This window comes from Chiroxiphia lanceolata, chromosome 10 (assembly GCF_009829145.1).
Source record: "Chiroxiphia lanceolata isolate bChiLan1 chromosome 10, bChiLan1.pri, whole genome shotgun sequence".
Classification (NCBI taxonomy): domain Eukaryota; kingdom Metazoa; phylum Chordata; class Aves; order Passeriformes; family Pipridae; genus Chiroxiphia; species Chiroxiphia lanceolata.
In genome coordinates, this window is record NC_045646.1 from 11,794,176 (window position 1) to 11,807,076 (window position 12,901).

At 44.7% G+C, this 12,901-nt stretch overlaps 1 protein-coding gene across 1 annotated transcript; it reads right to left on the reverse strand.

The window, feature by feature from the left end:
* Window positions 1–1,841: 1,841 nt before the first annotated feature.
* Window positions 1,842–12,668, reverse strand: UTS2B (urotensin 2B). The gene is made up of 6 exons (XM_032697930.1): window positions 12,565–12,668; window positions 10,669–10,886; window positions 8,344–8,445; window positions 5,352–5,389; window positions 4,192–4,285; window positions 1,842–2,456 (listed from the first exon to the last, which is right to left on the reverse strand). The coding sequence occupies exons 2-6, from the start codon at window positions 10,790–10,792 to the stop codon at window positions 2,431–2,433; spliced, it is 384 nt and encodes a 127-aa protein (XP_032553821.1). The 5' UTR covers window positions 10,793–10,886; window positions 12,565–12,668; the 3' UTR covers window positions 1,842–2,430.
* Window positions 12,669–12,901: the final 233 nt, after the last annotated feature.

A 12,901-nucleotide genomic window follows, 5' to 3' on the forward strand; every position in this document is an offset into this window, starting at 1 on the left:
GTAGACAATATTGGGTGGCTTCAGCCACTGTGCATAGCGTGGAGATCAACAAATGTGAAATGAGGATATACTGCAGCATCCATCGCACGCTCGATTTGTCCTGTGCTGCCTGGATTTGCAAACCCATTCAGATGCCTGTGAGGATTTTCTTCTAATAAATCAACATGGTCAACTAGAACGTCCCAGGGAAATCCCTTTAATTATTGCCTGTGGGTCATTAACTTTAGCAAGAGTGACTGCCCAAGCATGAGTAAGGTATGAGCAGACACCCAAAGAAGAGAAGGGTTTCTCTTCTGTGTGTTTAGGGGAAAGGACATGACCCCCACAGTGACATGTAGAGGGTAAGCCTAGGGAGAACATCACCACCTCTGCTTCTAATTAGTCAATTAATTGCATTCAACACAAACTCATTACTGCAGCAGAAGCAGCTAATACAGCAGCATGGAGTGCCTGTGAGGAAACAGTTGGGTAGTTTGGGTGCCATGAGCACTTAAATAACTGCATTGATGGAATCTAGAACAAAATCACTGCTACACAGCAGGATGCATTATACTCCTATGAGAGAATTCCTATGTCTAGGATCAGAGCAAGCTGTTAAATACCCACAGACACTGTATTCCTTTTCCTGGCTTGCTGATGGGTTGTCACACTGGGTCAGGAAGGCATGGCTACAGCAAGCAGGTGACAGATGGGGCCTGCTGTGCTGGCCTTTCATTGCACTGGGATTTCCTGCAAGCTGAAATCATCTGAGCTCAACTCCACCTTTGGGCACTCAGTACAGCTCTTGGAATACACTTCCCTTTCAGCTGGAGCACCAAACTCTTAAAGAAAGAGAGACCCTTCTCTTGTCCATAGGGTATAATTTTTTCCTGGGTTTGGTGCTGATGTGAGGGTATGTAAAAGTGTGCTCCCACGTACCTTTTCCCTTGCACAAAGGCAACAGAAAATGGGAAATATGTTCTAAGTCACTACCAAGGAAACAACAAATAATTAATGGTAACCGGAAACTGTATTTTGCATGTCATTAAACTTCACTGATATAATGAAGCTGGTTTTATTCCATAGATGCTGGCCTTGGCCTGTAATAGGACGAATAGATCTCCTGTTAATGAAGTACATGCAAAGTACTGCTGTGGTAAGCATGTTCTTCTTGCCAGAGCCCAAGGCAACGAGTGTAGGATGGTAATTACAGCTTTGGGAGAGGTAACGTTTTGAAGACTGTGTAGTATGCAAGCTACAGTTAAATCACATGGCTCAAAAGAGCTGGAGAGAAATTTCAATGCTAGTCAAAATCATTCCACATATTCACAGTGGCTATCAGATCCTGCTCTCATTTATACTGTTGCAAACCTCAAAGTTAACGTCAGGATTTATTCTGAATTTACACCTTCGGGAACGAGGTCCTTTGTTTTTGCAAATAAATGTGGATACTGTGACTTAAGATTTATATATGTAGGAATCACTGATGGATTGTGATCTCTTCCTTTTGCTAGTCCCTGCACTGACCAGCCAGATGAGCCAAAAATCTCTGCTGAAAACACCTCTTTGGGGTGAGTAGGTAGAAACCAGTGGTTCTGCTCTGGTCCTATGAGCACAACATCTCACATATCTGTGAGGAAGACCCAGCTCTCATTCCTGATCTTGATCAAAAGGAAGGGTCTGTCTCTCAGGCACATTAAAACTCTAGGTGTTTAATGGGAGCCTTATTTCCATTGTAAACTTCACATGAACCATTAAGGTAACAAGAGCCTAAATCAAGGGAAATGTGCTGTCCCTTGGGCAAGGGCTGAGAAAGCAAACACCACATGCTTCTGTGCAACAGAAAATCTTTATTGGAATGATATCCAACAGATCCAGATTTCTGTGCTTGCCCTCCCCTGTGCACAGTGACAGGACATGGTGAGGAGCAGCTCTGGCTCAGCAAGCTGAGGCAGGCAGCCTGAGCCCTTCACATCACACCCATCCTGCCTTCCTGTCCCAACAGCAGCCATTAGGTCATCACAGACCTGTCTGTAGGAGGCAACAGAAAACCCAGACACCACTGTGAGCAACATCTGCAGGTGTGGGCAGAGGCCCGAGCCCAGGGAAGCTGAGTTAGTGTTTGGTGCCTCAGGGGACCTGGTGGGAAGGGGGAGAGTGTACAGTGGCAATAGCCTGAACGGCACACACAGGACAGCACAGAAAGCTGGGAAGCATCTTCCAAGTAGAAGACCATGGTAGGGTAAACCTGGAAGGAAGGAACAGCAGAGAGTGGCAGTGGGCTACCAGCTCCTGTCACAGTCCCTGTTAGACTTGGCTGTGGTGTGGTCATGGAGGATGGCATCCAAATTAGCAGCATGATGAGAGAACAGAACAAATTCTTAACACATTAATACCCAGCAAGGCAGTTTGGGGAAGGGCTCATCTTCATCCTCCAGTCCTGACGAGCCTTCAGATGCAGTATTTCCAAAAGCAGGCTGGAAAGGGATGCAAGAGAAGGATGTTAGGATCCAAGGGACTTTTTCCAGCTTCCCACTCTGGAAGAGGGTTTCAAAAGACACATGTCTTGAGAGAGTTGAGGTGTGTAGGCAGCAGTGTGATTTTTGGGCACACCTCAATTATCAGCTTTGACTTCATATAACAGTTTTAAAAGGTGTTTTCTTTAGCTGTTCATAGTGTAAACAGGGGATCTAAATGTTGTTTCCATACTGCTCAATTTAAAGTGTTCCTTTTACTCTACTTGAGCAATGTCAGGAACGAGCTTTTTATTTCTTGTCTACTGGCCAGCAGTTTTTCTGCCTCAGAGGTGGTGGTGGGGGGGTCATCTGTGGCTGACTGGAGAAGCAGGATACTGATTTGGAGAGACTGTATCTGGTCCTTACTTATTTTTTTTTAAAACCCAGTCACTACCACTCTGCTACTAACCATCTCCAAACAACACTGATCTCTGTGGGATCTTCTAAGAAGACTAGATTAAGGAAGGATGCATATTTTGGTGTTGGAAAAAATAGCTGTATCACCAGAACAAATCCATGAATCCCATGTGGGTCTCCTATTATCAAGTATGAGAAGAGATTTCTACCTGGTTTTTGAAAGCAGGATCTTGGAAGGAAGCTTCTCCTGAATCAGCAGTGCTCATGCTGAGACACGAGCTCCTCCCAGACTGCAAGGAGTTTAGATGAAGACAAAGATTCTCTGTTTTAATTTCTGTCAGAATCTGATTTAAACCTGGCGAGGGGAAGTACTCTTATCTATCTTCAAAACTTCCAGGACTGGTGAGGGCATGAATTACATTAGCCAAATTAATGACAGCCTCCAGGGTTGCTTGTAAATTGCATATTGCCTAAGGATCACCTAAGCACTTAAGCAAGCCTTGCACAAAGGAATTTTTTCTTGGCTGTCTGGCAGGTTGTCAGCTTCCACATGCACAAAGCATGTGGGCTAAGGGCAGAACTAGCTCTTTTGTTTTTAGGCCAGATCTGTCATCAGTGACTTCTGGTTCACAGCTGCTGCTGCTGCTTTGTGGAGGAATCCACAGAAAGCCACTGTGAACAGCATTGTCCCTGTGCTTGTCAGGGGCAGCCTCGCAGGAGCACTGGTACAACAGGCTGCTGAGCCACTGGTTATGGACTGGACAGGGCTTGGAGACCAACTGGGAGACCTATCAGATCTTAGTTCCCTGCATTCTTGGTTGATTTCCACATCTTTTTAGCTGGTTTTCAGCAGCAGAAACAAGTGTTCCTTTTTTCTCTGTAGGGAGGCATTGACCTTGGCAGAGGGGAACGCGTGCAGTCCACATGTCTCATTATGCCTTCAGCACCAGCTTTGTGCCCAGAGCAAAGCGATGGGTGCACTGTGGGGATGCGTTCACACAGAACTCACCCCCTCCAGGGTAGGCACTCTTTGCTCACATAACCCCGTGTTCCTCTGTGAAAAGTGGGATGTGACAGTGACTGCCTCCATGAGGGCCTGGTGTGCAGACCCAGTTGTATCTGCCTCGACAGCAGACAGGGTTGGGTACACAGTCCTTCTCACCAGCTGCTAAACCAGCCAGCCATTAACAAGAAAGGGCCAGGACTGCTGGATAAGCTGCCAACCAGATGTTTTTCAGCATATTTGGGGCATGTTTACTGTCACTGCCTTTTCTGCAGAAAGGAAGCCCTAGAGATGAGAGTGGACATGATGGCTGCAAGGCTCGAACGCAAAACCTACCGCGTTTTTTGGGCTGGGATGCTGAGAGACTTTCCAAGGCATAGGCCACCTCTGACCCTTCATCAGTTGAGAGCTGATCTTTCAACTTCTCCAGCTGTTTAAACAGAAACAGTGCAGTAAACAAAGGCCCCATTATGAAGAGCTCCACAGAGTGCTGGCAAGTTCAGGGCAATGGAGGTACATGTAGACTGGCTGTAACCCCTGTGGAGAGGAGGCTGTGTAGGATATTGGATTAAGAGTCAAGACAGGGCTGAGGCAGGTCTCCAGGCATCCAGCCACTGTAGCAGAGAGCATCGCTCTTCCATTGCTCTGGGTTGTCCCTCCCTTCTCTCCCTCACAGTTCTTGCTAACTTTCCCCGGTTATAATGTGGGTAGTCTACCATATTTGTTCTTCTTCCGTGGCTACTATTTTCTAGCGGACTGTGAACTTCTACAGCCACCATCCTGCCTTCTGCTCTGGCAGAGTTGCCCCCAGAAAGTCAGAGTTTAACATCCCTCAGCACTGGAGTGAGGGGTTAGGATAGAATCTGGCAGTCTCCCCTCTGGCATGATGCACTGTGATTTGTGTCAAGGTTGCTGCAGACCTTTCCCTATTCCTGGGCACTGTGTGTAGATAGGGGATACTCCATGTGTGTGTGCACTTTGATTAGCCCAGCAGGGTTCTGACCTTGGGTACAGCCACCTTTACTAGCAAAGAGTCCAGAAAAAAATTCTGGTTTAGGTGGGCAGTGGCTATCCCTCCAACTTCAACTCGTTATCTACTGCAGCCAGCTGATACAATGCCTAGGAAGGAAGCATAACTTCCTCTTCCCACTTGCTTTTCTTCCATGGAGATTTCCACTGGTGCTTAATTTTTTCCTGGCTTGGCCTTCACTGGCCTTTCACTGGTGACAGAAGCAGGAGCTGCCTCAGCTCTTATTGCACTCATCCATAGCCTTGCTCTCTTTCCACCTTTTCCAGCTTGTGCAGCTGTTTAGCCCAGGTTCTGCTTTTATAGCCCAGGTTCTCCTTTTCTCTTTGTGCAATACATACATCATATCATCAGGATGAAGGGCAGCAGGATGCAAAGATGGAAGAATATGGCATAAAGACAGCTTAAACAATCGTTTAACTATTCATACATGTATGCATCTACGTGTCTATGCATTTGCTTTCCTCACCTGTTCAAGCTCTTCAAATTTCTTTGCCAACTCCCAGTCTGCAAGAAGGGAGAGAGTAATGTCAGTATCTGCATTGCTTCCTGAAGCTCAAATTAAAAACCATTTCCTCATTTGTCCTCTCCAGGGGTTAACAAGAAAAGACTTAGTTATCATTTAATTCCTACTAGTGATCTCCAAATGAATGACAGCAGAAACTGACAGAAAAGTAGGTCTTCTCTGCTGAATCCTATTGGACTTTATCCTAATTCTCCATTATGAGGGAAGCTTCTTTGCTGTTCACCAAGCCATAGGGGAATTGGCCCAATGAGGTCACTTACTGTGTGACACCAACTCAGGTGAACCTCTTTGCTGCTTTTTAAATTTTATCCTGCTAACAGCAAATCTCTAATTCAGGCTTTTCTGCCACTGGCCTTTATATGAAATTTCATTGCTTCCTTTAGGACTTGTTTATGCTCACATCACCCATGCAGGCAGAAGTCAGAACACACAAAGTTAGCCTAACAGAACTTACTGCTTTATAAGTCAGAAAAGAGCCGGGCTAGCAGAGTGGAGCAACAGGAAAAGTCACATAGCAGTGAGGGCACAGATTCCACACCTCTAAATATTGGGGGAGCAAAAGGACCTGGGGGCCAGCTTCATAGATCAGACTTAGAGATCTCAAAGCTAATCAGTACTGTACTACTGTCAAAAAACAATGCAGGTGGATGAAGGAACTGCCCTGAGACGTCCTGTTCAGAAGGAGGAGAGAATTAGGTTCCTGGAAACAGGATTTAAACCCTCCAGCTGAATTTGGAATGTCCTGGACTAACGATAGGGAAAGCTGCAGGAATAGGGGGTTTCAGTCTCACTACTCTTGAGGACTGAGGTACCTTATTCCAGACTCAAACTGATGTCAAAACCACTTAATTTTTTAATAAGATACATGAGCTCAGTTAAAGCTGAGTGACTGGCTGCAGTAGTCCTCCTGGGAGGGGAACACAAAATAATCAGCCAGTTTTAAGCGCTAATTTAGTGCATTTGGGAAAAACGCACTAAAATAAGCAGAAGAGCCAGGAGAGAGCTAAAGAATATCTCTGCTAGGCCCCACAAGCAAGCCAAAAAACAGCCCTGAAACTGCCTCTTTTGTCTGTTCCTAATGTGGCACCAGGCATTGGTCTGGGTTGTCAAGGGGATTTAGGACTAATTCCCCTTGATTTCAGATTTCAGATAAGACTTCAACTCACAGACACATTGCCAGACTAGTTGTTTTGGTTTGGTTTGGTTTGGTTTTTTAATGTTTGAAACTGAGCAGGAGGGTTCCAAGAAAGTGTTGACTGCTTTTTCGGTTTTTCCTTCAAAAAGGAAACCATTCCGTTGAAAAATCCAGAATATTTTCTGACAGATATTTAACTGGAAGTAAAAGCAAAAAGTTCCTAAGCAAATCCATTACATCAGGGCTCAGTTTGAGAGATGTGATGGGGATGAGAGTCAGGGGGTGTGAGCTCTGTTCCTGGCACTGTCAGCAATGACCTCGGTCAGATTCCTCCTAACTATGTCTTTACATATCCATAAGGTAGAGAGACAGATCCCGGCATATCTATAAGTCAAAAGTGCCACTTAAGAGGTGGTGGTGTTATTATTATTATAGACATTTTTACCTCTTTCAGAGTTTCAAGTGCCAAAATAGGCACTTGAAACTCTGAAAGAGGTAAAATTTTGTCTTGACTTTCTGCAAACTGTAAGTTTGGCCAATGACTGCTATGAATAGAAAATGAACAGCGGTCGAAATTTGGAACAGATTTTCTCAGGCAGGGAGAAGGAAGTTAATTTATGGATGAAGCCTTGAGAAACTGCCTGCTGTAAATCCTCTGTCTCTGCTCTGCTCAGAGATTCATTATATTCAATTGTCTGGCATAAAATGCAGCCTTTCCTCCAGGAGTAATAAGTGCAATAATCCATAAACCTATCATAAAAACGTTATTTCTTGAATGCATCCTCTTTGCAAGAAGATGCTTTTGTTAGTATAAGGACTTGATTTATTTATGTTTATTTATTTGTCCCAGGTTTGTTTAACCACTGCCTTGCTGCGTTAACAAACATCTGGGGAAGAGCACTGAGTGAATTTGATTAATGGATTTTCATAACAAAATTTTTGCTGGGCCCTGCTCTCAGCTGTTTTCATAGGGAAGGGCAGCTTCCTGCTCTGAGACCACCACGTACAGCTCCAAACCTCCCCTGGGTGCAGTGGCCGTGGGAATAGCTGACCCCTGTAATCCATTTGGTGCCCAATGTCAGGGAAAGCCCAAGTTTCTCTTCAGTAGGTTTAAGTTTAGCCACATGGAGGCTTTAAATTTGTGTCTGTTCACAGAGCACAAACAGGAGAACTTCCCCATGGCCTGTCTTTGGTGTCTCAACTGTGTGGGAAAAGCCCATTGTCTCAACTGCCTCCAGCAGTAAGCAGGGGCTTAGGCCCAGGCAGGAGCTCCCACTGCCCTTGTCCCAGCCTACACCTGACCCCAAGGGATCTCACCTGCACAATCTCTGCAAAATTTTGGTGCCACCCCCCTGCCCCATGTGCTCACAAGATGCTGCTGGTTTCAGCAAGATGCAGAGCTGTCTCTCAAAAGCCCATGGGGCTGTGTGGGGTGTGGGTGGAGAGGTGACTCCCAAAGCTGGCCTGTAGCCCAGGCATTGAACACAATGTCTCGAGGATATCAGGTGCACAGGGACTCAGCAGAATCTCTTCTTGTTATTACTTATGTACGCACACATGCTCCCTTGCCAGCCCAATGCTGAGTGTCTGAGGATCTAGGGTACGTGCTTTTTGGCATTGCAAAAGCAGGTCCAGGAGCCCCATGACAGAGAACATCTGACATTAATCACATGTAGGCACCATACCGGGTGCTTCTGCTTTCTGAGCAGCTGGTATTTCTGAGGAACCTGAGAATCAGGTTCCTTGCATTCATACACACACAGATTCAAAAAGTGGAGATCTCCCATCCCCTTTGCTTACCAACATTTTCTGGCCTCCGCCATGAGAATTTCTTATTAAGAAGCAGATTCAGCAGTGTGTCCTCGTGATTTGTGTCTTCTCTCTCTGGAAGCACTCGGTTATCTGCAGGACAAAACACATCTTTCTCAATCTCATCAAATTAAGAATCAATTAATCAATTGATTCAATTAATCTCTTAATCACATTAAGAAGGCTAAGAAGTAGAAGGAAAATGTCTCCTGTCAGCACTCATGAGGGTAGAAGTAGCTCGGGGGAAAAGGAAGGTGTGTGAGCGCAGAATAAAATGTCCAGGCAGTGAGGGCTGCGCAGTGCAAGGGTGTGGGATGGGGAGCCCTCCCTGCCAGCCCCGGGCTGCTGGCCAGTTTCTCTGCAGCCTCATCAGCATGGCTGGCTGCAGAGAGCTGGAGACATCACCTTCATTTGGACAGTCCCAACCTCTTCTGGAAGGTGGGTGTAGCAGATGCCTCTGCAGAGCCAGACAAACAACCCACAGGATCCTCTCTCCTCAAAACTGCGGGTGTTACCCCCACTCACACCATGCACCTTCCCAGGGCTGACAGAGGTAGGAACTCACTCCTCAGGAGGCTGATGTGTGGGTACCACAGCTGAAATGCCCTGAAGCCCCACAGCCCATTCTTGTGCTCACTCAGGCTGGGGGCTGCTCTCTCTGACTGCCAACAGTACTGCAGGATTCTTCCTGAACCAAGTGTGGAGGAGCTTAAAGCAAGACCAAGCAGAATTTTTCTGTTTTCCAGGAAAAACTTCCCCAAGCTGCTATTCTAAAGCAATTTGGACCTCTGTAGGAGGCCCCTTTAGGGAGCTTTCTCAGTGGTTTTACTTTAGTGGTTGTGGCTATGCCCTCAAATGAATGGTTGTGAAGGTCAAGGGTTTGGCAGAAACCAACAGACACAGGATGGGACTAATCAGTGCCCTGAAGAGACCCTCTCAGCTTTGCTCAACAGATTTCCAGAGTCTTATAAGACTAGAATGTTGCACTCATTTTTGATAATGACAGAATAAGAGCCAGACTTTATATGTAGAGTGGCCATTCCAAAAAATCTTTGGTCTGAACACCCCTGCTCCACACCCAGACCTTACAAAGCCCTAGAAGATGCCTGCAGAATCCATGGAAAATACTAAGAAATTATACAGAAAGGCTTATTTTCTCTCCTTCCGGGATCTTTAGGACTTCATCTCAATGTCTTTAGGGAGGCAAGAAAGGAGAAAACAGTCTCAAATAGCCATCAGCCCTACAGAGCTCTGAGGGGATGAATGCAAGTATTTTTGATAAACTTGAGGCAAAATATTACACCAGGTGAGCCTGAAGGATGCTCAAGAGTATATGGGAATCAGCTCTGTTAGCTAAAGTCACATAAATCTGCAGAAGCAGAGGGATGCCGGACAAAGCAATGCTCCAAGTATTTGGCCGGACTCAACCCTGCCTCATGCTGCAGCTGAAGCCTCTGGTCCTGATTGTGATCTCTGGAAATAAACCCAAGGGAGTGAGAAAAGCTACATGCTGTGTAAAACTTGCAATTAACATGGAGTGCTATAAACCTCGTTCCTAAGTCTGAAAGACAGTTATAATTTTAAAATACCTACTTTTACTTGCTCAGGGGATTTGCTACAGGAAAAAAAACACCCTATAAACACTCTAGTACAAGATAAACACAAGCGATATTTAGATAGCTTGGCCTTGGGAATATTTTGGTTGTCATTACAAAAATAAATAGGTGATATAAGATGAAAAAAACATTTGAAAAGCAACGTTATTTTCAAGGCTATATTTAGCTGCTCATTCTTTTTTCCACTGCCAAGTCTCTTTAAGAAAGAACATTAATGATTGACATTTCCTTGCAGTATAAGTTCAAGCTAAGACTAATTTAAATTATGGGAGAAGAACATATAAAAAGAAGTTCTGTGAAGAAAAAAAAAGTTCAGCAGCACTCTACTACTGACATTTATGAGCTGTCAAATCTCATATGGTACATACTGGAATTGCTACTCTCTGATATTTTAATGTTTTTCTTTGGAGATTTTCTTATGAGAGAGAAAGAGCTACCCTTACCAGATTTCACCAGATCTGATATTTTCACTCATTAGCAGAATGTGTCATGCAACCAGCTGCAGATTAGAGGAACAGCTTTAGCTCATGCTGATATGAACAAGTCTCTCGGTAGCACCCATGTTAATTGATTGTTTAGTGTAGCCCGAGGTTCATTTTGTTTCCTTTCCCAGATAAGCGAGTGCTGCATTGGCCATGGCAAGCAGCAAAGCAAAAGCATAACCACCTACCTGTGTCACGTAGCCTGTATTCCAGCTTACCTTGTAGTAAAAAAGGTTCTCCATGTGTGGATGGGACACACACAGTCATGGTCAGGATGGTTAGCACTCCAAGACACAGCTGGACAGACCACATCTTCTCCACGTTCCCACTGCCCAGAAGCATTCTTCCTTCAGGCACAGTGGAGGACTTCAATGAAACCCAGCGCCAGATGAGCTCACTTTTAAGAGGCAGTGGATGTGCCGTGATTGCAAATGGCCTTTGGAGGAGGGGAGAAAAATATCTCTTGAGATATAATTCAACCTGTCAATATGATTCACTCCTTTGGGAGTGGACAGAACAACCCAGTAACATATGTCAGATGGAACCTGTTCAATATATCTCATATCAGACTGATCTAATGAATTCTGATGTTCCCACAGGCGTGCACTGTTCACGCACGTTGATATACATTCCATACATACGTACATTAAAAATATTTTTTCAGGGCTGCTGCTTTAATGGAGTTCAGACATGAGGACTCCCACGTTAGCAAGGAAGATTTGTCTAATGTACAAGTTGCTGTATTTTCCCAGTTTGGACAGAATCAGGCTAATGGGGTTTTGTAATTTATCATCTCACTTCCTAGCTCCTATATTAATTAATGTGAGATATAATGAGTGCTGAAGTGGTGGGAAACAGAGGGGTAGAGCTCTTTTCATTTAACTGATTGGAGGAGATGTCGAGTGTGTCTTGCTCACTGTGACTTATGGCTTTGTCAACGGGAAAGGCATCACACCCTATTTTGGGATTATTTTGAGTGGGGGAGTGCAGATTTGGCAGTGATATAGAATACGTCAAGGATGGGCAAGTGTCTTCAGTTTTTTCTTGGGGGAAAAAAAAAGAAGTGGAAGGTCAGATGCTGGTTCTGGCTACACAGCCTTATTTTATAATTTTAGAACAAAGTATAGAGGCACATTGTACGTATTCCAAGTCTTCTCAGGTCATGACTACATTTTAGTTTGACTTCCGTTTGTTGCTTATCCATCACTATTGATCAGGGACCTGCTACTACTTTTCTATAACCACCTTACCAAGAAAATGTTGTAATAGTAACAGTACTAAATTTTGTTCTTCACTTCTGCTTTTCATGCAGAACTGAATCATCTGTACTTGCCATGGTTTAACCCCAGCCAGCAACTAAGCACAACAGAGCTGCCGGCTCACTCCCCCCGTGGTGGGATGGGGGAGAGGATCAGGCCAAGCTCTGACTTGTACATACACTCCTAGTGACTCACTGTGTGTGCTTTTTTGACACCACATCATGCCAGATTACCCAACATAGCTTCATCTTATGGTACCTGCACTTCATCTTAGTATCATTTCCATGTTTGGGCTTTTGGCTTCTGGTCCCCTGCTCTCCCTACAACTTGCTCTGTGCCTTGAATAGGTATTGAATGACTAGCCTTTTAATAACTCTTGTAGTATTTTATTATCTGATATATTATCAATAAAAATATAGGGGGAGAGGCTTAGATTTTTTGCGAGACAAATGAATGTGATGCTTCTATTAATGAATACTTCTCTACTGAGAAAATATTCCAAAATTTTCCCTGCAGATATAATATGTATAAATAAATCAAACTCATATTTTCCCTCAGACTTGTGTGAGACAGTGATCAGCTAGCTGAAGTACTTCCCTTCTTCACAAAGTTCTGTTTGGACTCAAGGACACCTATGTCCCACTAAGACTTTTCCAGTCACCTCTGTCTCTCTAAGCTGCCGTTTCAAAGTGGTCAGAGTTAAGTAGCCCCCATGAAGCAGAGGCCATAACTTAATGAGCACCACCTTGCACAGGAGTCCAGTGTGGACAATAGTAGCTGTGACCCAAAACGAAATTCCTAAGGGAAGGTCAGGTCCATTTGAACCTGGCGATAAGCAGCTTTCCAGGTCCTCACCAGCTTGTCTAGATATGTGCTGTGAAATCGACTTTGTCTTGATACAGACAGTGGGTTTTTCCAGTTTATGCAGAATCCACAGATCTCTGACTGTTTTTTCCTACTCTTGGCTATAAGATCTCATAGGCTATTGGCAGGCTCTTTCAGGAAGATAAGTTATTCCTGGGATTTCCTCTTTTGCTGCAGAGAAACTTCAGTTCTGGATCACTGCAATGTTCAGCCCCAAAAGCAACTCATGTATAGAGTGTGCCAGACCTTTCAAATGAAGGCTCTGGTGAAGGTGAGGAACTGCCATGCTACATTTACGTATGAGAAGGAAGATTACTGGATGCTGTGA